At 53.4% G+C, this 27,996-nt stretch overlaps 1 protein-coding gene across 5 annotated transcripts; it reads left to right on the top strand.

The window, feature by feature from the left end:
• On the top strand, window positions 1–27,836 carry SEPTIN3 (septin 3). 5 transcript variants are annotated; one of them, XM_061418694.1, is made up of 12 exons: window positions 1–705; window positions 3,638–5,007; window positions 13,063–13,254; window positions 15,058–15,186; window positions 15,852–15,933; window positions 18,078–18,215; window positions 19,498–19,615; window positions 20,473–20,568; window positions 22,580–22,676; window positions 23,904–23,955; window positions 24,232–24,325; window positions 26,517–27,836. In XM_061418694.1, the coding sequence occupies exons 2-12, from the start codon at window positions 3,648–3,650 to the stop codon at window positions 26,580–26,582; spliced, it is 2,424 nt and encodes an 807-aa protein (XP_061274678.1). In that variant the 5' UTR covers window positions 1–705; window positions 3,638–3,647; the 3' UTR covers window positions 26,583–27,836. The 5 variants fall into 5 exon arrangements, with proteins under 5 accessions (XP_061274678.1, XP_061274677.1, XP_061274679.1 ...); XM_061418693.1 differs by having other exon boundaries at window positions 18–705; window positions 22,577–22,676; XM_061418695.1 differs by lacking the exons at window positions 1–705; window positions 3,638–5,007 and adding an exon at window positions 8,178–8,319 and having other exon boundaries at window positions 22,577–22,676.
• Window positions 27,837–27,996: the final 160 nt, after the last annotated feature.

Genomic DNA, 27,996 nt, shown 5'->3' on the forward strand with positions numbered 1-27,996 from the left:
GAACTTCAGGCAGATCCCCTCCCCCACCCAACTTTCCAGCAGGTTGCCCTGGCAACCCCAGCACAGCCAAGTTTGAAAACCTAAAGATGGAGGGGGAGAGAATGGATAAGAAGAGGGACAGTTCCTAGGTCCACATATCCGCCATTCATTGAATCATTTTTTTTCCTTTCATTCATTCATCCTACAGAAACTTAAGAGACTAGTCCTTGCCAGGCCCTGGGGGAAGACTCAGAGAAGAATAAAATCCAGGTCCTTCAGAACTGTGCTGTCCAATGTGATGACCATAAATTAAAATGAAATAAACATTCAGTTCCGGGTCACTGTAGCCCCATGGTAAGTGCTCACTAGCCGCGTGTGGGCAGCAGCCATCACATTGGACAGCACAGATATAGAATGCTCCCATTATCGCAGAAAGTTCTATTGGCCAGTGCGGCCCCAGAAGCTCGCTGGCTAAGGAGAGCAACATGTGGGAAAATGGACCAGACCATACAGCATGGTGTGGGCCGCCATGACCTCATCAGGAGAAAGCAGGGGATGAGGCGAAGAGCGAAGGAGATGCCGGAAGAATGCTGAGTCTAGTTCCTGGCTCGGGTCAGTGCTCAGTGTCCGCCGTCACCACACTACAGTTCCTGTAAGGATTGTTTACATTATCTCTCTGAACAGGCTGCATGCTCCTCCCCAGCCCTGAGGTAGTGCCAGCACATAGTAAGTGTTCAGTAAACGGTAGCTATCATTCGCACCATAATTATTAAGACAATTCCTATGACTCATTGGAAAAGACCCTGATGCCGGGAAAGACTGAAGGCAGGAGGAGAACGGGACGACAGAGGGTGAGATGGTTGGGTGGAATCACCGACTTGATGGACAGGAGTTTGAGTAAGCTCTGGGAGTTGGTGATGGACAGGGAGGCCTGGCCTGCTGCAGTCCATGGGGTCGCAAAGAATCAGACATGACTGAGCGACGGAACTGAACTGATTCCTATGAAACAGACAGAAGAGGACACCCAGCCCAGCCCAAGGGCCAGGGTCTGCAGACAGCCCGCAATGCCAGTGCCGGGCTGGGAGGCCTTGTGGGTTTCCTCAACCCCATGGGAGGGTCATCTTCGCAGGCTCAGGGGCTCAGTACAGGGTCTGGCTGGAGTGAGCACAGGCTCGGGGGACAGTTGTTGAAGCAGACAGCCCCTGCTTTAGTCTCTAGCTTGCTCCATGAAAGACTTCAGGTGGGTGGGCAAGACGGTCTGAGGGTCAGAGAGCTGAACAGGGCGCGCGGCGATGCAGAGGGCAGGCGCAAGGGAGGTCAGCTCCGGGACACCAGAGTACGGCTGTGTTTGGAGTCTCCCTGTTCTTACTGCAGACATCTCTCCGAGGGTCAGAGTCTGGGGGAGACAGAGGAGATTTGGGGAGGGTAGACAGCAGGGCACCACCCCCCAGGTGCCCTTGAGTCCAGGGCGGCCCAGCTTGGCCGTTACGAGCCTCCCATGGCCCTTTGGGATTCCAGAGGCTCAGAGCAGCCATTCACTGACGCCCACTGCCGAGAAGCCAGCCCCTCCCTACCCTGGAGCCCAGCCCAGCTGGGGACATCGCTGGGACAGGTCAGGAGAGGGCCGGGCCCTGGGCCTAAGACCACAAGCCTGGATGCTGAGCGAAAGCCCATGAGGGGACCAGGGGGATGAGGCCCCTGAACCGGTCACCACCTGAGCTGGCCAGAATCTGGGTGTGGAGGCGGTGAGGGCCCTGCCCTGGAGTCCGCCTCCCGGACCGAGAACCTTCAGACCTTTCTTGTTCTCTGATCAAGGCGGGTGAGTCTTTGTGGCTGGGGGGCGGACAGGACCAAGTGATTGATGGGGCGTGGGGGAGGCTCAGTGAGGGGAAGGGATCTGGGGACGTTAGAACAGATTCAGAAATTCTGTCCTCCGGCCAGCTGTGTGTGTGCGTGTGTGTACACCGAGGGTAGATGTTTGTGGTTAAGTGCAGGGTAAGCGCACCTGTGCCCGGGTGCGTGTCGTTGTAAGGGCCCAACAGGCAGGGCTGCGGGGACACGCCAAGTGGGGAGTTGATAAAGGCCGGGACAGCCTTGGGGACAAACATGCGACTGGAGGGGGATGAGGGGCTGGGGTGCCGCCATGAGGGGTGATGAAGACCCTTTGGTGTCCTGCCTGGTCCCTGCTCCAGACTTTAGGGCTTTAGCCACAGAGTCACACTCCCCCGTGAACCCTGCTACCAGCCCTGCACCCACCCCCCCAGCATCACATCCCTGCCTGCTGTGTTGAAAGCAACAGAAACAACTTTGTTCCAGGAGGGCTCCATGGAGCCCAGCGTGTGCACCAGCTGGCCGTCTGGGCGCTGGGGAGCTCCCCTCGGGGGATGGCTCACCCATGCAGACCACCAGCCAGATTCCTAGACGCCCCCGCCTACCCCTGCCCTGACTCCCCGTGGCCAGGTGGTCCCTTTGCTTCTTCCTCTGTGCTGCTCAGCCTTCTCCAGCCCCACCCCAGCCCACAGAGTGGCGGCTCTCCTTGCCGCACAGCTTGCAGGATCTCAGTTCCCCCTGATCGGATTGAACTGGGGCCACAGCCGTGAAAGCACCATGTCCTAACCATCAGACATAAGGGGACTCCCTCTTTGCCTCCCCCTCTGTTCCCCTGGTCTCTCTGCCACACAGCTGCAGAGTGACCACCTGCAAGATCCCACCAGGTCCCCTCCCAGGGCCTGAGCATCATGGTGCCTGGCCTGAGTCCCAGCACACCTGCAGCCTGGTCTCCCCTCTCCCCCAGACACAGCCTGGAAGCCCCACAGAGGGTTTTCACAAAGACACCACGTCTCCTCGCCCTTGGGCCCTCCGTATGAATTCCCCCAGCCCCAGGTCAGCCTCCTTGAACCCCAAAGGCTGAGTTAACGCTTCCACCACAGGGCTCACCTCTGATGTAGCTCGACCTGCTTTGCTGTCCTACGACTCTGGGGACCACAGGTCCCCAGGGGCGGGGACAGAGGTGAGTTCACTGAACGAGTCCCCTGTGAACACTCGTTACTTCTGCACTTCCCAAGCCTCCCCTTGTCCAGGGCCTTCTTCAGCTCCAATTCCACTTCGGCTCCCACTTAGGCTCTAGCAGCAGGCAGCCCAGGGCTCTTCCCTGGTTCTGGGAGGAGCCCCAGATCTTACCCTGTTCCCAAGCCAAAGGGGTCGTCTCTCAGCCTCCTACCTGGATGCTGGCATTCCTATTTTGGGGGCTGTGGGTGGGAACCCAGAGTCCTCTGGCCCCTTATGGAAGAGGCAGACAGGCCTCCAAAAACCACTGTCTTCCCCTGGGGTCCTCAGACATATATATGTGAACTCCACGGAGTTGTCCACAGAGACAGGGGCCCAGGTAAAGAGAGAGGTTTCATCCATCATGCCAGGCAGCCTGCTTATTGGGTGCCACCTTCACCTGGCGTCCAGGTAGGTGTGTGTGTGTGTGACGTGTGCAGGCATGCAGTGGTGGGAGCTAGGAAGGGATGCGTGTAGCCCACTGAGGACCTGACCGCCCCCTCCAAACAAGGCCCCTTCAGAGGAGGGCTAGTGGCTCGTCAGGTTGGGGAGGGCCGGCACCTCCAGGCTCCATTGCCTCACCCCTGCTTGGTCTCTTTACTCTGTTGATCAGGGGAAGGTGGATGACCTGGATGGACCACGACTTTGAGATGCAGCCACATGGGGCCCCCGGCCCCAGAAACTCTTCCCGCAGCCACCCGCTGGGCCGCCCGACCTGCCCCTCGAAGCTCCCTGGTGGGGTGTCGCCTCTCATCCCTGTCCTCAGGAAGACCTTCCACCTGGATGCTTTCTCCCCAAGCCACATCCCACAGGCTTCCAGCCGGCCAGGCCTTGGAGCGAGGGCCTGGAGTGTGTCCTCCCAAGAAACTGGCAAGAGCCTGGCATCCAGGAAGTTCAGTTCCATCTCCTTAACAGTCCATCCGCACAGCCAAGCACGGCCCCTGGGCCCCCTGCCTTCTCACTGGGAAGAGCTGTCCAGCCCAGGCAGGGAGGCGGCCACCCACGAAGGAGGGAGGCTGCCCACAGTTGGCTTGTCATCGGTGACCCTAGTGCCAGGGGACAGGGTCCACTCCGAGGGCCCAGGGAACCCAGGTCTGGCCAAATCCAGCAGGATGCCCACAGCTGAGAAGCCCCTGGTGAGCTCGTACCTGACCCTACCGTTCCAGTCCCGCTTGGCTCCAAGTCCACCAGGTCCTGCGGGGCCGGGCTCAGTGGGTCCAAGGCACCCCGTCCCAGTGACTGCACACGTGCCTGCCAGAGCTTCTCCAGGAAGAGGCAAGCCCCGGTCCAGGGGTATCCCGAGACCACGGCTCCATCTCCAAAGGGCCTCCCCTACCACGGGGCCCGCGATGGCCATGGACTTGGCTGCTCTGGATACGAGGCCACGCACAGCCAGCCGTTTATCCACAAGGACTACCAACAAACCCGGCTTGACTGTCAACTTGGCTACACCAAATCCATCCAGACTGGACACAGGCATTGAGTCCCTTGATCTGGATACCAATCTGGGCTCTGCCGTGGACGTGGCTATAGTAGGCACAAGTAAGCCTGGCAGGGGCATGGACTCAGTAACCCCAGACCCGGACAAGGTGGGCAAAGCCATAGCTACAGAGGGCAGAGCCAAACCAGAATTCACCACAGCGGGTGCAGTCATGGAACGGGCAGCCCCAGATCCAGTCAAGCTGGGCACAGCCAGGCCGGACACAGTCATGCTGGTGAACACAGCCAAGCTGGGCGTGACTACGAATTCTCCAGCTCTGGACACAAGCAGGTTGGTCATAGCCATGCGTCCAGCTGTGCCAGTCACCCCAGACCCGGCTGCTGGTGAGAGCACACTGGACAGTGTCATTAACCTGACGACCTCAGATGTTGCCACCCAGCCATCAATGCTGAGCCAAAGCACAGACGCAGCCCTGGGCCACCCTGCAGCGGATGCTGCTACGGACTGGGCCACAGAGCTGGACCGGGCCAGAGAAACCAAAGGTAAATGCCAAGAGCTGGGCTGGCGAGGCACTGGACTGCTGAGGGTGGGCGGGCAGGGGTGTAAGAGCCTGGAGATAGATTATGCGTGGCTAGATCTGGAAAGGGAGGGAAGGTTTTTTTTTAAGGTGAGAATGCCATTTACTTTAATATCTATGCATTTGGTTTATTTATCTGGCTGTGCGGGGTCTTACTTGTGGCACATGCAACATGTGGGATCTTACTTCCCTGACCAGGGAGCCAACCCGCGTCCCCTGCATAGGAAGGTGGATTCTGAACCACTGGACCACCAGGGAAGTCCTGGGAGGGAAGATTTTAAGGTCAGAGTTGAATGAGCTGGGGGAAGGGGATGGGATTGAGGGGCAGAACACAAGAGAGGCAGCGTGAGCTGGGTCCCAAACCGCCAGTCAGAGTTGAAGCTGAGGGAAGCCATCAGAAGGAAGGCTTGCAGAGGTAATTTGTGGGAGAGCAATTATGCTGAGTTTGTCCTTTGCCATCTTCCATGACTATTTCTTGGTTCCCTGAAGACCTGAAATAATCAGGTGAGCTATAGGTGAGTCCAGCTTGAAAAGCAACCCACCTACATGAAAATGTAGACCAGCACTTCAGTAAGTGGTGATTTGTCTAACAGCCAACACTGCCAGGCTCCTCCAGATGTGAATAATGATCTCACACTATTAGCGAGACCTTCTGAATCATTCCCATTCAGCCTTTCAGGAAGATAGCTGTTGCTTTTTCCTCTTTTTTTTTTAACATTAAAAAGTTTATTTATTTGGCTGTACTGGGTCTCAGTTGCAGCATGCAGGATCTTCGATCTTCATTATGGCATGTGGAATTTTTCTAGTTGCAGTACATGCAACATGTGGGATCTTAGTTCCCTGACCAGGGATCCAACCCGTGTTCCCTGCATTGGAAGGTGGATTCTGAACCACTGGACCACCAGGGAAGTCCTGGGAGGGAAGATTTTAACTCTTAGTTGCAGCATGTGGGATCTAGTTCCTTGACAAGGGACCAAACCCAGAACCCTTGCATTGGGAGCTTGGAGTCTTAGCCACTGGGGGGAAGCCCTGATAGCTGTTGCTTAAAAGGTGCCTTACCTGTAATTCTTCCTTGGTTCCCTAGCCCCAGCACTGTAGTCCTAAAGGGTGACTTGGAGATTTGTATGTCAGAAGTCGGACATGAACTATAAACAGGTCAACACAAGGGCCAGAAGTTCATTTGGTCTTTGGAGGCTGTGACTTGCCTAAATCACATAGCTGACACGTCTAAAGTGGCAGTAGTGGTAGAGAACCCGCCTTCAGTGCAGGAGATGTATAGTAAGAGACTCGGGTTTGATCCCTGGGATGGGAAGATCCCCTGGAGAAGGGCATGGCAACCCACTCCATGGGCAGGGGAGCCTGGAGAATCCCATGGGCAGAGGAGCCTGGTGGGCTATAGTCCATAGATGTCTCAAAGAGACAGACTGAAGTGACTTAGCATGCATTCATGCAAGGTAACAGGGACCCAGCAATTGGAATTCTTCTGGCAGTCTCATTCCCAACCTTTCAAGGCTCAGAGATTCTGGGTCTGGCAGATGCTCAGAAAGCATCTGGTCCTGTGGCTTACCTGGGGTTCGGGGCTGTCAGCCCCCTTCCCACTGCACTCTGCACACTCAGTCTGCGGGAGCCCACTCAGGCTCTCGTCTTCCCTCCTCCAGGACCCCAGCTCTCTCTCCATCTTCAGCCCAGCCCTCTCTTCCAAAATGCAGGTGTGGACCGCCAGTGGCCTGCCGGACCCCTCCGCCCGGACAGCTCCCAGGCAGGTCCAGAGGCAGCCCTTTTCCTCCTGACTTCTGCCTTCCCTGATATCACTCCCATAGCTGCAGGTCCCACCCCACTAGAGACCCAGGCATCCTCCTCTTTCTTTTCCTTCATCCCAGTCAGTCTGATTCCAACTCTGTGACCCAACCTCCTCAGTCCTAGGCTCTGTGTCCCTTTCTCTCCATCCCTCTGCCCCTGCAAGGCCACTCTCCCCCTTCAACTAGCATGAGATGAGGGACTCATCTCATGGGAGCACTTTCTGTTTAACAGCTGTTGGTGACTCACCATTATCTTCTTTTAAAGTCCAGCTCCTTAGCTCGACTCCCAAGGCTGTGGACTTCTCCAGCCTCTTAGCTCTGTATCCGTCTGGAATTTTCCTTGCTTCCTTGCACGCAGGAGCTCTGTTGTCCGCAGCACCAGGCAGCTCTCACTTCTGGTCTCCTCACCACAGCCCTCCTCTCTCCATGGAACGATTTCCCTTCTTCCCGCCCACCTACATTTGCCTTTCCATCTTGGCCCGCACCCCCTCCAAGAAATCCTACAAAACCCCTCTTCTCAGGGTGCCCACCTCCCTGCACCCACAGTTTCCCTGTGCACACCCTACTCCCTGTGTTAGGACAGTCCAGCTTTCTGTCTTACCCCACCAGACCCAGAGCTCTTTGAGGGTAGAAACCATGGTCCTTATTCCTGTGTCCACCTCGCCTAGCAATATGCTATCCATTCATGTGGATTAAATGCAAGAAAGATTTTTTTTTTACTGACCCGTAAATTGAGGCCCAGGAAAGAAAGTTCCTGACCAGTTCAAGGTCATAGGGCTGGTCATCCCAGAGCCAGGCCTGGAACCCGGGCTCCTGAATCAGGCAGGGTTCTACCGGCACCCACGCCTGGGCAGAACCCCACGGAATCAGCCCAACATCCCAAACACCCCGTGACTCACGCTCGCGCACCGCATCCCGCAGCTGTCACCGGTCCCCCACGCCCCCGCCCCACCCCAGCCTTAAGAGAGTTAGAGGCCGGGAGCTGGATCCGGGCGGAGGGATGGGATCGGGGCGCCGCCCCCAGCCCGGCATCTCGAGCCTGCGAGGCCCAGCGCCCCCGCTCAGCCGGCGCTGGGTGCCCGCGCTCCCGCGTGCGGGCGGGCGGGCGGAGAGCCGGTGCGGGCGCCGACGCCGTGGGAGGGGGAGGGGCCCTCGGCGGGGCGGGCGGCGCGCGGGTCACGTGGTGCGGGTGGCAGCGGCGGCAGCGGCGGCGGCGGCGGCATCGGTGCGCGCGGGCAGGGGCAGCGCGGCGCCGAGCCACGGAGTCGAAGTCTCGGGCGGGCGCGGCGGCGCGGGGCGCTGGGGCGGCGCGGCCGGGCCGCGGGCCGGGCGGGTGGGCGGAGAGCGCCGAAGGGCGAGGCCCGGCTGCAGGGGCTGCTCGGCCCAGGAGGAGCCCGCGTCCCGCTCAGCCTTGCAGCCCCGCGCCCTTGAGCATCTTCCCGGAGGAAACCGAGACAAAGGAGGATTCATGTCCAAAGGTAAGGAGGCCGGCCGGGCCATCGGCGTGCGCCGTGAGGCGGAGGCTGCGGCCCCTACCAGTCCAGCTGGAGATGCTACCGGGGGAGGGTTGATGCGCGGAGGAGCCCACGCACGGTGACATATGTGCACGGTGGCACACTCCCCAAGATGTCCAAGCCCGGAGAAATGCACAGACGGGAAGGCGGAGAGACACGGAGACTCCCGAACACGCAAGCGGGCACCGCGATGCGCGCTGGAGCACACTGAGACGTGCACACACATGCACACCACGCACAGGTATCGGTACCACCTACAGCCGGGCTCAGAGACCTGTGCGCTGACACATAGACCCCTTCCCCCACACACAGGGGCGGGCGGGCGCACGCTGAGACAGGCACCAGCTGGTGGTCTCCAAGGGAACTCGTTGGCCTCCAGAGGACTGGGATGGAGGAAGGGGTATATATCTCAGGGCCCTTTGCTTCTGTGAATGGGAAAGTACTAAGATATCTTTGGTGATTTCTCCGCTGAGAGCCAGGGGCTGGAGTTGGGGTGGACTGAAATTGGCTCTGCGGGTGGGGGTGGAGTCTTAAAGACTGCTGGGGTCTGGGGGTTGGGAATGATCTCCGGATCCGGAAGGAAGAGCCTCCCCACCCCTTGGATCCTCGCGAAGCCAGGAAGGCAGGTGCTATTCTGCTATTCTGGAAAGGTCCCCTCCCTTTGCGGCCACCTTCCCAGCAGAGGGGTGGGGTCCCTGGGCCGGACAAAGACAAAGCCCGTTCATTTCCCTGTAAAAGAAAGCACCAGGGCTCTTGCTTGGCAGGGAGGTGGGGGCGGGGCGGGGGGTAGCCGTTTCTGTGGGGACTAAGCCAAAGCTGAGCTGGGGATGGACAGGGTCTCTCCCAGGGGCACGGTTGGGGCAGGTGGCTCCCAGCAGGAGGTGCTGCAGGCCGGGCCCCGAGAAAGCTGGGCGCTCAGAGGGAGCCCCAGGAACCGCATAGGCAGGATGGCATATTTGAGTTACATCCCGCTGTGAGCCCATCCGGAGCTCTTCCCCACCCCTGGGGAGCTCCTCCTCCAATCCCTGTTGTGTGGGGAGGTCTCATAACAGAGTCTGTCTCCGAGCCTGGGGCCCACCCAAGAGCCATTTGCTGGGTGGGAGGTCAGCTGCTCCACCAGGGGAGCAGCATCTGGAGGGGGAGAAAGGTGATGGCTCTGAGTAACATCAGCCTTGCAGTGAGGCTTGCATCCGTTCATTCATTCCTGAGTGAGGCTTGCGTTCATTCATGCATTGCTGAGTGCCTTGTTATACTGGGTACATTGGGGCACAGAAATCCATAAGACATGGCTCCTGCCCTGAAAAAGGGTGGCAACTGGCATATGTCCAGTGCCAGGTTTATGCCCACACTTTTGTGTAAGCATCAAAGCAACCCAGCGAGGTCGGGACTGTCCCTGTCTTCCTGAGGAGAACACTGAGGCTCCCGGAGGCCATCCGCCTGGGAGTCAAGGATGGGCCAGCTGCCCGTCTGGAGCTGGCATGGCCTGACCTGGAGGGGCTGCAGGGGCAGAGGAGGGAGCTACAGAATTTAACTTTGGAGCTGCCTACGCCCTGTGCTCTGGAGGTCTCCTCAGCAGACAGTATGAGGCAAGGACCTTGTCTGGGGTCTAGCAGTGTCCTTGGCGTTTAGTCTAGGGTTTGGCTGGAGTCAGCTCTCACTGGAGGGCCTATAGAATGGCCCGGATGGGATGGAGTGAGTGAGTGAATGAATGTAATGACTACAGAGGTACTCAGGGGGCTGAGGCAGCACAGAAGGGAGGCATCCACGTGAGATGGGAAGGCGGAGGCTTTCCTGTATAGTGAAGGAAGGTCGACAGGGGCTGGAGTGGACAAAGGGTCTTCCAGCAAAGGCTGTGACACCGTGACCGGCTGCAGGTTTGCAATACTTGTGGCTGATGGGTGGTCGTCGTTAGCACGTGACTGGCATGTAGTGGCCATGTGGTTGGGAGGGGCATCTTGCCAGCAAGAGCTCTGTGGGTCCTGACAGGTGCTCGATGGAGGAATAAAAGTGGACTCTGCTCCCGGTCTGTTGGAGCCCCTAGAAGTTGCCCGGGAATCTGGTCAGCTGGCCTCTTCTCGAAACCAAGTTGTGCTGGGGAGTGGTCTTTGAGGCTGCTGCGGTTGATAGGCCGGGGCTGAGAAGGCCAGGGTGAGGATGCAGACTTTATAAAAATCCTTATAAAAACTCCCATAAATAAATACCAGACTCATTTTCCAGGTCTGTAGAGTAAGACCCTGCCCCTCCAAAACACACACGTGCACACAGATGGCTCCATCTCACAACAGTGGCTGTGGCGACCCAGTGGGCTGGCCGTGGAGGGACCCGGGGGATGGAGAGGACCGGCCTGGCAAGCAGCTGGATAGGGAAACCAGGGCATTGGCCCCAGTGCAGGTGTGCTGAGTCGGGCCCGGGAACCACGTGCAGAGTGGAGGCGCAGGCCAGGCTGCTGATAGTCAGCTGCTTCAGGCCCGAGCCAATCTGGGTGCCTTCTGGAGCCGCCTGGCTGGCAACAACTTCCTGGGAAGCAGGAGGGAACCACGCCAGGCCCTGGGGAGGTCCCGAGACTCCGTCAGATTTGGCTGTGCCCGCGGATGACAAGGAAAGAACGGTTTCCGGTGGAGAGTCATGCCAGGACCAGGGAGAGGACCAGGTGGTGGGGGAACAAGAACAGACTCCTGGCTGGCTTTGAGGGTGGGGGAGGGAGGTGCTCCTGTGCCCTCTCTCTTTCCCATCTGCTGCTCCATCACTTCTCCCTGTGAGCCAGAGACCCTGCAGGGTGGTAACCAGGAGCCATAGGATTCTAGAATGGCCAGGCCGGAAAGGGGCCTCCAGAGAGCATGGAGTCCAGTGACTGCACTGGGTGATTAGCATCTTGGGCACCACCCTTTAACAAGTGCTTTCTCATGCACCACTTCATTCCCCCTCCTGGCTGGGAACTGAGAAGGGGCAGGACCAAGAGGGTTTGCAGCAATGAGGCAGAGTGGGGGTGCATCTCACATGCGGGGCTCCCCACAGCCTTCGTCACTATCCTAAGAAGTTTACAGAAGAGGAAGCAGGTGCATGGGGGCAGGCGGTTCACCTGAGGCCACAGAGAAGGCAAGTCACAAAGGCAGGCCCTTCCCACGTCACCACACACACCGGTCTTATCGGGAGGGAAGTGGAGATGCCATGTCCCGAAACCCACCTTGGAGGGACAGTGCCCTGATGGGGGAACACAGATTTCTCATGTGTATGAACATGCCCATGATGCGCCAGACCCAGAAGGGTGTTTGCCTTTCTCCACTGGGGAAGGGCTGTGACCTCAGGCTCTCCTTTCTCCTGTTACCCACCACGCCAAGAACACAGCGTGTCATGTCATCTTAGGCCCATGACTGCCCCTACTTGGGCCTCATCCTCTCCTCATTGGTCAGCAGGGGAGACTTACTCCTCCTCAGATTTAAAACTAAGGCTTGGAGAGGACTTCCCTAGTGGTCCTGTGGTTAAGACTCCATACATCCACTGCAGGTGGCATGGGTTTGATGCCTGGTCAGGGAACTAAGGTCCTGAATGCTGTGCAGTGCAGCCAAACAAAAAATTTGAAAGCAATAAATGACTTAAAAAATAAGGCGTGGAGGCTGTCTGGGGAGCCTCAGGGCACAGAGACCCCTACTTTGCACCAGTGCTCATGGAATAGAGGGGACACAGACTGGGAGACACGATGGATGCTCACTCTGCTGAGTTGAGATAGCCCCATGTGCTTCTTTCTTTCTTTCTTTTTTTTTTTTTTTTTGCTTCTTTCTTTAAAAAGATTATTTGGTTGCATCAGGTCTTAGTTGTGGCATGCTGGATCTGTCATTGTAGCTCAATTGTTCCTCAGCAGGTGGGATCTTAGTTCCCCTACCAGGTATTGAACCCGCACACTCTGCATTGCAAGGCAGATTCTTAACCACTGGACCACCAGGGAAGTCCCAGACCCATGGGTTTCTAAAAGACAAAGCAACTAGGGCAGGAACAGGCAGTCAATAGACATTAGGTCCAGAATCCTAAAAGGTCTTTGCTTTGCCCTTTATTTGGGTGAGGCAGGACTCAGGTTGGAATAACCCCAGACATCTCTTAGGTCAGTGGCTGTCAACTGTTGGTAGTGCCAGCCAACATCTGGCACGGTCTGAAAATGCTTTTGATCATTAAATTGGGAGCTACTACTGGCATAAGGAAATGACAACCCAGTCCAGTATTCTTGCCTGAAAAATCCCATGGACAGAAGAGCCTGGTGGGCTACAGTCCAAAGGGTCGCAAAGAGTCAGACACGACTGAGTGACTAAGCACTCACAGGCATTTAGTAGAGGCCAAGGATGTTACTAAATGGACTACAATGCCCAGGACAGCTCCCTGCTCTAATTATCTGACCTAGCATGTCAATAGTGCCAAGGCGAAGAAACCCCTGGGTTAGAGACACAGATGTGGTGCTTTGGAGCAGCGAGGTGCATTTGAAAGTACCCCAGCAACGGGAGGGTCTGGGTACTGGTCCAGATTTTCCATCTGACTTGTTCTATGTTCTCAGGCAAGCCCTTACCACTGCCTCCCACTCCACATCTATGAGATGGGAGACCTGTACTGGAGGACATCCACGGTCCCGTCCAGGCCTAATTCTGTATGATTGTGTATCCAGAGACTAATACTGTGGTGTCCATGTGACCTCAGCCTGCCCCTCCCACCTTGGCTTTGCAGGGCTCCCGGAGACCAGGACGGACGCAGCCATGTCAGAGCTGGTGCCCGAGCCCAGGCCTAAGCCGGCAGTGCCCATGAAGCCCATCGGCATCAATCCCAACCTGCTGGGCTACATCGGCATCGACACCATCATTGAGCAGATGCGCAAGAAGACCATGAAGACCGGTTTCGACTTCAACATCATGGTGGTCGGTATGGAAGCCGTGGGCTCCCTGGAGACCCTGGTGGCAGGCAGCACCCTTTAGAATCCCACTTCTTTCTTTAGGATGGCCTCAGCCCTGGCTTCTTTCGAATGAGCTCTTTCTCAGAGGAAAGATCTCAGCGTGCTGATCACAAAGGCCTGACTCCTTTCTTCCCACACGGCTGGCTGATCTGAGGGTGGGAGATGTGAATGGATGATGGTCAGCCTGGCCCCGGCACCCCCTCTCTGTACACAGACAGCCTTGTAGCTGTGCTCAAGGCCTGGGAGCACCACCCTTGTTCTTCCCCACCTTCAAGAGTTGGGGGGGATCAGAGGAAGGGTGGTCTTCTTTCTGATCTTTGGTAGTGCTTTCAAGCTTGAAGAGAATTTTCAGGACATTGGTCACTAAGTAGGGTCACTGGACCACAGAATATAAGAGCAGGGAGGGACCTTTGCCTTTGATCGCAGTGACATATTTTCTCAGTTGCTGAAACTGGGATCTGGGAATCATCCTTCTTCCTCCTGCTTTATCCCCCAATCCAGTTGGTCATTAAATACTGTCAATTTTACCTCACAAATATCTCTTCCAGTCTGTCTACCCTCTGCCTCTCCACTGCCAGCACCCTGCTACTACCCTGGGTTACCACGTCTACCTGACTCAGAGCTGCTCATACATCTGGGCCAGAGTGTAAATCATCTGAAACATCTTGCTCTAAAAAACATTGGCTAAACTAGACAGCATGCATGATGACATTGCTTCTTTTTCTCCTGGTTCTCCGTCTTCTTCAATCCATTGTCTCCCAGTGACTGAATAATTTTTCTACCCTGCAAAACTCATCATCACCCATCCTACTTAATAATCTTTCTTAAGTTTAAGGGTTTGAATTCCTAGCGTGGTCTGGTAGTACTTCTCCACTCATCTCTTACCACTTGCCATGTAGCATCTTTGTTGTTATTCAGTTGCTAAGCCATGTCTTACTCTTCGCAACCCCATGGACTGCAGCACACCAGGTTCCCCTGTCCTTCACTGTCTCCCAGAGTTTGCTCAAATTCATGTCCATTGAGTCAGTTATGCTATCTAACCATCTCATCCTCTACCACTCCCTTCTTTTTTGCCTTCTTTCCCAGCATCGGGGTCTTTTCCAATGAGTCGGCTCTTTGCATCAGGTGGCCAAAGTATTGGAGTTTCAGCTTCAGCATCAGTCCTTCCAGTAAATATTCAAGGTTGATTTCCTTTGGGTTTGTTTGGTTTGATCTCCTTGCTGTCCAAGAGACTCTCAAGAGTCTTCCCCAGAAGCACAATTCAAAAGCATCGATTCTTCACTTAGCTTTCTTTATTATCCTCTGATTCTTGTGCATGTTTGAGAAACACTCTGCTCAGACCAGTGGTTTTCACCTATCTTTTAGTTATGGAGCTCTTCCTTGGAATGAAATCTTCTTCAGAAGCGCAGTGTCAGTATGCAAAGTAATTCCATCTTTAAGTGTGATTAAAGACTAAAAACTTAGGTCAAGCCAAAATGAAATGGAAAACCAGTATGCAAGTGCAGAGGTTGCCCCTTTCCCAGCGCTCCCAGGGCTCTGGAAGGAGAGAATGTGCAACTCGACTGACGTTTCCCCAGGTCCTTCACCAGCAAGTGGGAAAGCATTCCCATCCACTCACTCTCCCTGCTCAGCCTCTAGCCTCTCCAGTGAGTGGTCAGTGAAGGACTTGGATCACAGCTCTAGAATTCTGTAAGCTCAAGGGAGAGATGCTAGGCTTGGGAGCTGGGCCTGGGGTCTCCCTGCCTTCTCATCCTCTTCCTGTCTTGCTGCAGGTCAGAGTGGACTGGGCAAGTCAACATTGGTCAACACCCTCTTCAAGTCCCAAGTGAGCCGCAAGGCCTCCAGCTGGAACCGGGAGGAGAAGATTCCCAAGACAGTGGAGATCAAAGCTATTGGGCACGGTAAGGACCCAGCAGGGACCATGACGGGCGTTGTTCCAAGGGCCTCTGCCAGAAAGGGGGAAGAATGGGGCCTCTGGGGGATGAGACAAATGACAGACAGCCTGAAGACAGAATAGAATTAAGCCCTTGAGCAAGACGGAGCCAACTCTTTTGACTGTAAGTCAGAAAAGGGGGTGTGGGAATTAGAAATGATGGAGGACTTGAGTGGGATGATAAAGCCTGGTGGATTTTTTTCTTTTCATTAAAAAAAAATTATTATTTTTTATTTGGCTTCACCAGGTCTTAGTTACAGCACGAGGGATCTTTAGTGAGGCACGAGAACTCTTCACAGCGTGCAAAGAGTTCACGTCTGCAATCCTAGTTCCCTGACCAAGAGTTGAACCTGGGCCTCCCTGCATTGGGAGCATGGAGTCTTAGCCACTGGCCCACCAGAGAAGTCCCAAGACTGGGTAGATTTAGACAGACAGAGGGGTAAAGAAGGCATTCCGGGTGTAGGGAACAGCATGAACAAAGGTGTTGAAGTGTTGAGGACCCTGAACTTGATTTTTCCAGTCATTGGTCCTGTAGAAGTAAGGAGCCCAGGTCTCCCCCAGCTGGTAGGCAGTGGGACACCTGGCGTCAGCTGGAGGAGTGACCCCCAGGTGCCTTCTCTGTTCACTCCCCAGTGATCGAGGAAGGTGGTGTCAAGATGAAGCTGACTGTCATTGACACCCCGGGCTTTGGAGACCAGATCAACAATGAAAACTGGTATGTCTGCCTGTGTGTGAGACCTCCATCCTAAAGACTGCAAGGCAGACACTGAATGTGGAGCAGATTCACTCAAACTGAGAACCATCTGTGTCCTCCATGCTGAGGGCTTAAGTGGCAAGACTTGCTGAAAGAGGGGAGGGGGTTGTTAGGAAGCAAACAGAGAGGACCAAATGGGGCCCAGGTGTGAGGATAGAGGGGGACAGAGCAGAGGGAATGTCAGCTGAGGCATTGCCTGGAGATGGGAGTGGGTCAGGAGCTGGAGCAATGGAGTAGGGGGAGCTGGGGTGCAAACCCAGGCGGACCTGGAGGTTGTGGCAGAGAGCTTGGCCTGAGGGCCAGGTGTTGGCCACCTGGACAAAGAGAGGGTGGGAGGAAAACATGGGGGAGGGCACTTTCCATGAGGAGAGAGCCTCTGGGGATCCAGCGTCCAGCCAAAAGTGGGGAAGTACACTGCCCGGGTGAGGATGGAAGTGTCGGCCTTGAACAGAATGCACAGTGCCTGCCTCATGGTATGGCCAAAAAAAAAGAAGAAGAAGAAGCACAGTGTAAGAGTTCTGAGTTGGGTCTTATTCACTGTCTTACTGAGGGCTCCCCAGGTGGCTCAGTGGTAAACAATCTGCCTGCCAATGCAGGAGACACAAGAGATGCAGGTTCATTCCTTGGGTCGGGAAGATCCCCTAGAGAAGAAAATGGCAGCCCACTCCAGTATTCTTGCCTGGAGAACCCCATGGACAGAGGAGCCTGGTGGGCTGCAGTCCCTGGAGTCACAAAGAGTCGGCACAACTTAGCAACTGAGCACGCACGCACACACTGAGGACTGTAGTCTGAGTCAGCCGCCCAGAAGGTGTGGAAGACCTGCTCTGAGAAGGTGGGCGGAGGCCAGTATGCGTGTGCTTTTTGACTGGGGATACGTGTAGCCAGGCATACATCTCAGCAGAAGGCTACTGCCAGTCAAGAGGAACAGAGATCTCTGTTAATGATTTTAGTGCTTTTCTAAGTCGGGGAAGGTGTAAGAATTTGGGTCCAAAATTTTTTTCCTGAAATACAACTATTGAAGGGTCTGTTTCCCCAAAGCACAGAGAGCCTTATCTTGTTCTTTGTCCCGAATTCCTTCCAGGATATATTGTAGGTCAGTGACTACGGTGGCTAATGACTTAATCCGTGTAAAACCAGATGGCAAGTGACACTCCTTGCTTTACAGAAGGTTCTGGGCAGAAGTTTGCTCCCAGACAGGGGTGAAGACAGCTATGCCTCTGTGAGGGAGCCTGGGCTGCCCCAGACAGACAGGGCCTCTCAACAACATACTTTGGAATTGGCTGTGTTGATCTCAGAAAGTGGCTGGTCACTTCTTCTCTGGCTGTCCACACACTCCTAGAGAAGGAAAGGTCACTATCACAGCAACAGCATGATAAGGATGAATTATTGCGCTGGGATGATTATATGCTTGTGCTTACCCTGTGGATTATTATAGTGCCAGGGTTGAGAGCTTTCTCTGCACCATTTCTCTGTTCAGACCAATGTTGTTGTTTAGTCCTCAGTCGCGTCCGACTCTTTGCAACCCCTTGGACTTGCAATAGCCCATCAAATTCCTCTGTCCATGGGGTTTCCCAGGCAAGAATACTAGAACGGGTGGCCATTTCCTTCTCCAGGGGATCTTCCTGACCCAGGGATCAAACCTGCATCTCTTGCATTGCAGGTGGACTCTTTACCACTGAGCCACCAGGGAAGCCCCATTCAGTATTATACCTCTGTTCTAGTTCTTACATGACTCCCTCCAGGCACCTGTTGTTACTCTCTTTTCACTTATGAGAAAAGAGCTTCAGAGAAGGGCAGAGACTTCCCCAGAGTGGCCCAGCTAGTAAGTGATGGATGTGGGGAAAGTGCACTGCTGTCAGGAGTAGGGTGGGGTTCTGCAGGTTCCCATAGGTCAATCAGGGGGCTCGGACCCCAGAGGAGTTCTGCCCTTGCTAACAGGGAAAGCCACCCATGGGGGCCGAGGGAGAATAGTCAACAGGTCACCGAGAGCCCTGGGGAGGCAGGGAGTGAGATGGAGGTGAGAGCCTGCCTCCTGACCCTGGTGAGAGGAGCTCCCGGGTCGTGTCCTTCTGAGACCTCCATCTGCTTTCTTCTCCCTCCTCCAGCTGGGAGCCCATTGAGAAGTACATCAACGAGCAGTACGAGAAGTTCCTGAAGGAGGAGGTGAACATCGCCAGGAAGAAACGCATCCCTGACACTCGTGTCCACTGCTGCCTCTACTTCATCTCCCCGACCGGACACTCGTATGTGCCAGGCCTGCCCCTGTCCCCCAGCCTGCCTCCTTTGCATCATTTGGTCCCAACCTATAGTGAATGAGTGATATCTAGACTCAGCTGGGGAGGTCAGGTGGGCCCCCACATAGTCATGGCCCTGGGAGTCCCTCAGAGATCCTTGACAGGAGAGAGAAGCTCACCATCAGCCCTTATGCTGTCCATCGGTGTGTTAGCACCATAGCATCACTGCCAGCAGACAGAAGTTGGTTGCTGTGGACAAAGGGCTCCTTGTTTGTTCAATAGATACCTGCTATGCAGAGGCCTGGGGTCAGGGGCAGCAAGAAGGATGAGATGGGAAGGGCCCAGACTACTGGATTGGGGCTGGTGTTCAGGTGGAGGTAGGGAGGGGTGACCCAGCTGTAGGCATTTGGAGGGTAGCCAGCCCAGCAAGAGGAGCCAGGTGTCCAGCGATGAAGGCTGACAACCATCGGGCATGCCGGGAACTCTGGTTGTGAGTATCAGGCAAGGCTGAACGATAGGGAGTGCCACTGGAGAATGGAGCCATCCAAATAGACAAGCAGGCCACCTTCCTGCTGGGGAGGTCTCCTAACTGTCACTGAGCCCAGCGGCTAGGCAAGAATTTCATTCTTGAGACGATGGCACAGCGCGGCAGGCCCCAGGTTTTGGAGGAGCCAGACGTTCAGCAGGTTTTCAACGGTGCAGCTTGGGAACTCGGCAGGGAAGTTAGCGTTTATCCCTCCCTAGAGCCTGGACCCAAGGTCAGAGCAGGCCAGCAGGCAACCTGACTTAAATGAGTCTGGTGGACTTCAAACTACAGCCAGATTGGGGCCCCAGAGTCCAGAGGCCCTCGGGTAGGGGAGGGGTCAGGCCCCAGCTGGACCCCTGCAGGACTACTGTAGGGGACCGGGGGGAGGCCTGTCCAAAAGTGCTGTCCCGTAGGCAGAATAGACACACCTATGACCATGACACAAGGACGCATGGGTGGGGACAACAGTCCATGGCTGTTCCCAGGAGAAAGAGATCTCAGGTCAGAAAAGGTGTCATGAAGGAGTGGTTTGAGTGGGGCTTAAAGAAAGCCAGGATATGCCCCAGAACCCAGGGAGAGAGAAAGGGAGTTGGTGGGCCACATGTGGGTAGAGAGTTGAGTTCTGTTCTGCAGACAGGTGATGGTGGCTGCCTCAGCCAATTCCCAGCCCAGTCCTCCTGTCCCAAGGGTGCCCCTGGAGTGGTGGCAGTGGCTGAGTGGGGGAGGGCATGGTGGCTCTGACACCCCACCTCCTTTGGGCCCCAGCTTGCGACCTCTTGACCTGGAGTTCATGAAACACCTCAGCAAAGTTGTGAACATCATCCCCGTCATTGCTAAGGCTGACACCATGACCCTGGAGGAGAAGTCTGAATTCAAGCAAAGGGTGAGAAGGCCCCTCCTCCTTTTCCTGTCCCCATGCTTGCCTCTCCCGTCTGGTCCAAGCCCTCTTCTATCCTTTATTACTATATCCACCTCCTACCCCACTTCCCACCTGGCTCCTTCTCAACTGTTAGAGAGGCAAGGCTGGTGGAGAAGAGAAGTTAGCGCGGCTCCAGCCTTCTCGCCCTCCAAATATCTGCAAATACCACTAAATGCATAAATCACCTCCAACGTGAGAAACCACTTCGCACTGTTAGGTTGCTTGAAGGACAAGACTAATTAATCAACCACCCACTGGTCTTTATCGTTATTTTCCATAAGCTCTGTCCTGTGCTGGACACACAGGGGACTGGGTTGGGGAAATGCCGGAGAAGTATAAAGACGGTTGCTGCCTTTGAGAAACTTCATCAAGGAGATTACGGAAAAGCACTGGGTGACTTCCTGGAGGAGGAGACTTAAGCTGAGCTTTGAAAGAGGACAAACAGGGAGAGGCTGGGGGTGGCGAGCTGGACCTCTCCTCCCTGCCAAGAGGAGAGAAACAAGTATGGCATGAGCACTGCCCACATGGCATCTGTTCTCAGTGGTCCTGCTTGTCTGGATCCTGATCTTACACCCTGAGAGGAATAGACCGCACCCCCGGATTCTTCCTTGTGGCAGGCTGGGGTGGGCAGTGGTAACTGTGGGGCTGGGGCTCCCATTCATTCAGGATCCTCCTGCTGCCCAGCGCCTCAGAGTTCAAAGATGACTGCCATTTACCCCTCCGGCTTCAGTACGCACACATTTGCACAAGCATGCACATGCACAGACAGCCCTCTCTCTATCCTGACACTTGGCCACCATGCTTCTCCTCCCCACCTCTAGGTTCGAAAGGAGCTTGAAGTGAATGGCATTGAATTCTACCCCCAGAAGGAATTTGATGAGGATTTGGAGGACAAGACAGAGAATGACAAAATCCGGGTAGGTGCCTAGAAGTCTGTTCATCACATAGATGCCCACATTGGTCCCCCTGGGATATGTATCATGTCCCACTTCTGTTTTTCCTCCTGCTTTCCCCTTTCCACACTCCCTGCCCCACCTTGCCTGACCCAGACAATGGGAGAGGATGAGGACTGGGGGCCCTGACTGTGACTGTAAAGCCAAATTCTCCTGTCCATTCCCAGAGCCAACAAAAGCCTCTGGTTCCCCCACCAGGACAACCAAAACCAAAGTATGGGGTGATGGAAGGATACAGGCAGAAAAAGCTTCAGGCAGAGCTCCTCCTCAGTTTCTCCTTCCTTAAAATTCAGAGATCAGGCTAGATGAGTGGCTTATCGGCTCTTTTGCTCCCCTAGAAGGACCCTTTAAAAAAGCTAAGTGTCAGGCAGACTCCAGGATGTTGTTGTTCAGCCGCTCAGGTGTGTCCAACTCTTTGCGATCCCGTGGACCGCAGCACGCCAGACTTCCCTGTCCTTCACCATCTCCTGGAAGAATTTGCTCAAATTCACGCATTGAGTCGATGATGCCATCCAACCGTCTCATCCTCTGCTGCCCCCTTCTCCTCCTGCCTTCAATCTTTCCCAGCATCAGGGTCTTTTCAACCCTAACTTCTGAGCAGCCCCTGAAGTGTTTCCTGGGAATCTTAAGGCTTCATGAAACCTGGCTGGGAAACCCTTGACATTTATGATTTCCGAGATCCCTCTCAATTCTGAACTTCCACTGTTCTGTGATTTCTCATCAGAATCCTGGGTTCTAGTCTGAGCTTTCCCACTAATCGCTGTAACCTGGGACAAATCCCTTGCTTTGGCCTTGAGTCTCCTTCTCCATCAAGTGTGGTAACCTAGGAGAAGCCCCTCACCTGATGTAGTTGAGACAGGTAGTTCATTGAAAAAAATCAGTTGAAGAAATCATTTTAAAAATGAAGATACAAATCTTAAATGTTTTAAAATAGATGTTTTACTGAATTATTAAATTATCAAAAACACATCATGTTCATTAAACATTCTTTTTATATAGAGACAAGGCCTCTTCTTTGGAGATAAGCCTACTCTTTTTTTTAATTCAGTGCTTTTTAAAAAAATAATAATACATTTTTTACTACTTCTAGTCTTAGTTGTGGCATGCAGGCTTTTCATTGTAGCTTGCTGGCTTCTCTTTAGTTGGGGCCAGAGCACATGGGTTCTGTAATTTGCAGCATGCAGGCTCTCTAGTTGAGGAGCTTGGGCCTTGTGGCATGTGGGATCTGAGTTCCCTGACCAGGGATCAAACTCACGTCCCTTGCATTGGAAGGCAGATTCTTAACCATTGGACCACCAGGGAAGTCCTGCTAAATCCATTCTTAATGCAAAAGGAACTCACCTTTATCAAGTCTTTCTGAAACATTCCATTTTCAGAGAAACAGATCTCCACACTGATATGTCTGTCCTCAGCTTATATAGTAGTTAATTTATCCAAATGCAATAACAGTACACACCAGGCAGATCAACTTGGAAACAGACACCTGCTGGAGCAGAGGAGCCTGGGTACATCAGAAAGTGGCCTTTGAACTCTGGCAGGGCAGCAGGTATGGGCCTCTGCCAGTGCGGGAGACCATGTAAAATTTATTACTTTGGCTGTCCATTGGGTGGGTGTTGTCTAAGAGGTCTGTCTTTCTTGACTAGCTCACAGAGTTGTTCCAAATCAAACCAAACCCTGTTAAAAGTACAAACCCTGCTAAAGAGTACAAAGCATTCTCCAGTTGTGGGAAAGCTGATTTACTGAAGTTAACCAGCCAGGCAGGGGAGCAATCAGGTCTGGGACCCTGGGACTTCAGACTCCCAGTCCAGTGCTCTTTTTAAGAGACAAGAGCCTGGCCTCTGCCATCAGTGGGATCACTGAATGAGCTTCAGAAATGTGCAGTTCAAGGTTAGAGGCCCAGGACCGTATGCCGTCTGACCCTTGGAGGCGCAAAGAGTAGAAGGATGACATGCGCGTGTGTCTCCTCTGTCAGCAGGAGAGCATGCCTTTCGCTGTGGTGGGAAGTGACAAGGAGTACCAAGTGAATGGCAAGCGGGTCCTCGGCAGAAAGACTCCCTGGGGCATCATTGAAGGTAATTCAATGCATCTTCTTGAAGAACTGGTTGCCAGTCAATTATGGTTATTAATTAAGCATCTGTAGGTCAAGGCACAGTCCTAGGATGCAAGATATAAAATGAATGCCAGCCAGAGCCAGCCAGACCCTGCCGTAAGGGGCTTACAGTCTAATTGAGAAGCTGAGACTCCTGAGCAGGAAGCAATAAAAGATGGATTTAGCACCTGACCGGGAGGCACTAGCTTGAGGGTCAAAGGAGTTCAGAACATGGAGAGATTAATAAGGATCAGAAAAACCAGAGAAAGGTTTTCACATGAAAGGAGGCATGATCTGAAAAGCTGCTGAAGGGTTGTTCAGATGTTGCCATTTTTATTTTATTAGGAATGATGTGACCTTGAGAAGGTCACAGTGATTCTGAGAGCTCTCAGAGAATCACTTCGGTGATGAATTCATCATGATACCCTCTGAAGGGGGCAGGGTAGGGATGGAAGCCCTGTTCTCAGATCATCCTCGCTGAGGCACTTGGGTCTCAGGTTAAGTGTCCTGCCGAAGATCACATGACTTATTAGTGGTGAAACCTGGATTTTAGACCTGGATATTTTGATTTCAAAATCAAGTTTATCCCATTATATCATGTTGTCTCTTATTTTTCTATCTTTTGTTGGGATTTTTTTAAAATAGCATTTTCTCATCAATTGCATTGAATGAAATTATAAGAATATCTGTCCTACCCATAGATTATGAGGAAGAGGGCTCATGACTTAATTCTCTTCGGCTTCCATCGTCTTTGTCAAGTGATTTGCAAATAGTAGGCACTTGATCTATGTTGAATTAGATTTATCAAGCCATCATGACCTTTTTAAGATGGCTCGATTATTCTCTCTGTGTGTTTACTGTCTTCCAATCAGATTATAAGCTCCTTAAACATGGAAATTGTGTCTTCGGTCTTGGGCAAGTTTCTTAGACTCCGTGTGTATTAGTTTCTTTTCCTATAAAATGGGGAATATGATACTACCTATGAGCTATTATTCCATAGAGTCTAGAATAGTTTTGTGCCCTTGTCGCTGCTTCATGAATCCTTGTTCAATGAGTAAAATCCAGTGCAGTCGAGTGCCAGGATGAGCACACCTCTGGAAGGTGACAAATGCCCGGCCCATGGCTCAGTCCATGACCTGAACAGAAATTCACCTGCTGGTATCTGCGTCAGTGAAGTGACCACCTGTTTTTGTTGTCTGTTTGTTCACAGTGGAAAACCTCAACCACTGTGAGTTTGCCCTGCTTCGAGACTTTGTCATCAGGTAAGATGCACCCCTCCCATCCGATGGCAGGTTTAATTATTTGGGGTCCAGAGGCCACTTGTTCAGATCCACTTCCTCGGTCCCCACATCCCTCTGACAGAGCTTCTGCCGCAGTCCCAGCTCCCATCTTGAAGGACAAGGTGCTCAAGAGGTGTCATTGGCTCTCTGGTCCCAGTCACTGGGTCCAGACCCTGGAAGCGATGTGTTGACCTCAGACGTGGGTCCTCTCTCCCTCATCCTGGCCCTAATCACATCCCTCTTTCTCTTGCCCTTCAGGACCCACCTCCAGGACCTCAAGGAAGTAACACACAACATCCACTACGAGACCTACAGGGCCAAGCGTCTTAATGACAATGGAGGCCTCCCCCCGGTGAGCGTGGACACAGAGGAAAGCCACGACAGTAACCCATGACGACCCTTTCTCTGTATCATCACACATACCCACTTCCCCACACACACACATCCTCAGACCACCACCCACCACCTTCTTCCTTTCTACTCTGTCCCACAGGCCTGTCTGGTAATTGTGGAGCATCTTGTCTACAGTGTGTGTGTGTGTTGTGTGTGTATGAGAGATAGAGAGTGTGTATGTGTGTGTGCGCGCATGTGTGTGTATGTGTGTGTGCCTGTGCAGGGCTGAGGTATTTATACTGCCTCCCTGGAAAGTTCCTAGTAAGCTTGGTTCCTCCATGGCTGTCCATTATCTGTCTCCTTTCCTTGTGTCCCAGAACAAGGCCGTGTGCCTCACTCAAGAGGTCTGGGGGAGGCTTCATTTAAAAATGATGGGAGCAGGTGAGCCTCAGGTAATGCTTTCTTATCTCTGAACCCACCTGTGAGCAGGGACTGCAGAGATTCTCCAAAGACGGTCTGTGGAGCTCGACCTGGGATGGTGGGGTGGGGGGAGTTGAGGACTTAACCCTCCCTGTAAGCTCGGGGTGGTCTGTGGTGAGGCTAGGACTTTTTGGGAAAAGAAAGATCAGGGGAGAGCAGAGAAGTCGGCCAGTGCTGGGCTCCTGCAGAATTAGTGCCTACAAGTGGAGGAGAGCTCCACCCTTCGGTCTGTGTGGCATTCACTGTCCAGAAGCTACCACCTGTCTCTGTCGCAGACTGCTGCTTTCCACATGTCCCACCCCCAGCCCCCCGCCTCACTCTCCTCTGCTCCCCTCTTCTCTCTTTCTTCCCTTTCCCTCCTTCCTTTGTCCTGCCCGCTCTGACTTCTTTCATTTCCTTTCATTTCCTTTTAGCCTAATCCACTTGAGCTGCACTTCTATATTTAGGATTTATGTCCAGGTTTCTTCCCAAAGTGACTTTAGGCCACTTAACATCCCCAGTAAAATCACAGGACAGTACAAAAGGGGATTACAAGGGAAATCAGATCTGTAGAGAAGCATGGGAAACAGTTTCTGCAGTTGAGCGATGAAAACGGCCCTGAGCTTGTGGGCAGCCTTGCAAAGGACGGGACACAGCGAGTTATGTGGTTCCCAGTGTCTGGTTAAAGAAACACATGTGCTGGTCAAGTGAGACAACCTTTGTTTTAGGTGTCAGGTCCTAGCAGAACTGAGTCTAAAGAAGTATCAAGAACAATATAGTGTTTGTCTTTCTTGGTCGTTTGGCTTCAGAGACAGTTTTGAACCTCGTCTCCCTCCTGTCCATCAGGATTCTTCCTCCTTAAAGCTGGCTTCTCTTTCTCCTCCTTCTTGTATATACTTGACCTCCCTTTCCTTCTCTTCTATTCTCTTTCTCGTGTTGAAGCTACTTGCATTTTTGTCTGTCTTTCTCAGCTTTCTGCACTTCCTCTTCCTCACCCCTGTAGATATGCCCAGTGACACTCACAAGCCTACATGTAGCCTTTTCTTGCCTTCCCCTTCAGACCTGTATTTATTAATGCATATATTTTCCATGTTGTTTGACACACAAGTTACTCTTTCTCCTTTAGTCTGTAAGGTGGCTGAAATTTCAAGCTGGGGAAACAATTTAGCCTCAGGCAAGGGGAAAAATTGATACAGTTTACAGTAACCTCTTACAACCTCCTGTTTCATCTCCTGGTCCAACCCGAGGTGTTTTACTGGTCCTCTACAAATCCCAGCATTTATAGGCCCTTATCACTCAGGTGCTAGGAAAACATATAGACTTAAGACCAAGATTCAGCAGACCAGGAGAAAGAGGTGGGTGATCAGATTGCTAGTGGCCCCCAACTCATGGTCTCCAATCTTTCCTGGAAGCTCATTACCATTCCAATCCCCATCTTCTCTCACCCACACAGTTATCCCAGGTTAGGCACGAGTCAGAGCAGAACAGCGCAGGGTTAGAGTCCAGAGGTTGCTAAATTTCAACAGAAGAGGGACCCCTGGCTTATATGAAGACGTGGGACTAGACACCTTGGCCTCACAGGGGAGGTCTGGGGTGGGAGGTGGGGGGCCCTGGCGAGGCTGAGGAAGAGAATAGGAGAATGATGCCTGGGGCTCCTCAACCATGGTCTCAGCCTCCCTGGAGAAGCTGTTCTGTATGTCTGCTGCCAGCTGCCGGTCTCCACACCCTCAACCGTTCTCAACCCCCTGCAGGGAGAAGGCCTCCTGGGCACTGTCCTTCCACCCGTGCCGGCCACCCCCTGCCCCACTGCAGAATGAAGGCCATTCCGAGTGCCGCTCCTCCCTCCATCCCGTTCAGCTCTTCTTGCTGCAGGGCCACGTGCTCTTTAGCGCTGTGTTTCGGGCCCACCACCACAGCCCCTCAGCCCTCAGCAGATGGGGGGGCCAGCTGCCTCTTTAGGACAGTTGCTGCTTCCATTTATCCACACCACCCCTCTCCTCCCAGTGGAATGGAGTTCCCGCCAGCACTGCCCCCCTCTATCGTCTGTGTCAGCCGATCCTATCCCATCCATAGGGTGAAAGAACTCACCAAGAGCTTCTTCTACCCTTGCAAACCCATATCAGCTACTTGTAACCATCTCCAAGGGATATGGCGTTGCTCCCTGTCCATTCATCTGCATGAGCGCTCTTGACTTCCTTAAAGGGTCAAGAAAGCAACTTTTCTGCTTGTCGGATTTGTTGATGTCAGCTGTGTGAGCCCCAATGTGGGACAAGGGTGTCTCCTTCATTGCTTAAAGCTTATTTGTAAGGATGGGTCACTCCAGATGTGGGGGAGCAAGGGCTAGGATCACTTTTTTAAAAAAATCACCACTGGTGACTGGCCCAGAGTGTAGCCCCACACCCTCCCTACCCCATATAACAGCCATTTAGGAATGGTGGTTTTCCTGAAGAGACATTCCTGGAGTTGACTTCCTTATCCTTAGATTTTAAATAAGAACTAAACACACACACCAAATTCTAGAAGCTCACGAGATGTTGAACTCTAGGAAGAAAAAAACACCCTTCTGTCCACTTAGCAATAAGAGGGAATCTCTTCCCACCTACCCTGGCTAGTCCTACACCCCACCCCTCCCCCACTCCATTAATGTGAGTAATGAATTAGCCTGGCCACAGTTGGTTACTGTAGGCTAGTGGAAAATCCCCAGTGGAGGGCAAAGCCCTCCCATCAGATGCATGAATGTTTGCGAATGTTGGCTGCCACTGCCCACCCCTGCCCCGTGTCTTTATGGACTACCCCTTGCCCACTGCCCGACCACTTCCACCTGGACACAACTTGCTCAAAGGCTGGTGACTTGTGGGCCATTCATCTACAACCAAGTCCTGATGGAGCAAGAGGCCCAAGCCTAGGGGATGCAAGAACGACCCATTTCTTAAATGTTACCAGCCAATCTTTTGGTGACATTACAGTTAATTTTCCCAATTGAAAGTAAGCCAACAGACACTCAAACTGGTTGTGTAAATGTTGCTAGACTTTATGTGTTGTACAACTAAACATTGCTGTTTGAACAATAACTGTCTGAACTGTGTTTTATTTGTGCTCCTCAATCCTTGGCCAAATTAGCTATTACATCATCTCACTTGTGGAGGGTGAGACAGGACCATGTCGGTAAGAAGCAGACATAGAAATTAGAGATGGAAAAATTTTGTTCATCTTCAGTTGGCAAGAAGTTGG

The sequence above is a fragment of the Bos javanicus genome, chromosome 5, assembly GCF_032452875.1.
Source record: "Bos javanicus breed banteng chromosome 5, ARS-OSU_banteng_1.0, whole genome shotgun sequence".
NCBI lineage: Eukaryota > Metazoa > Chordata > Mammalia > Artiodactyla > Bovidae > Bos > Bos javanicus.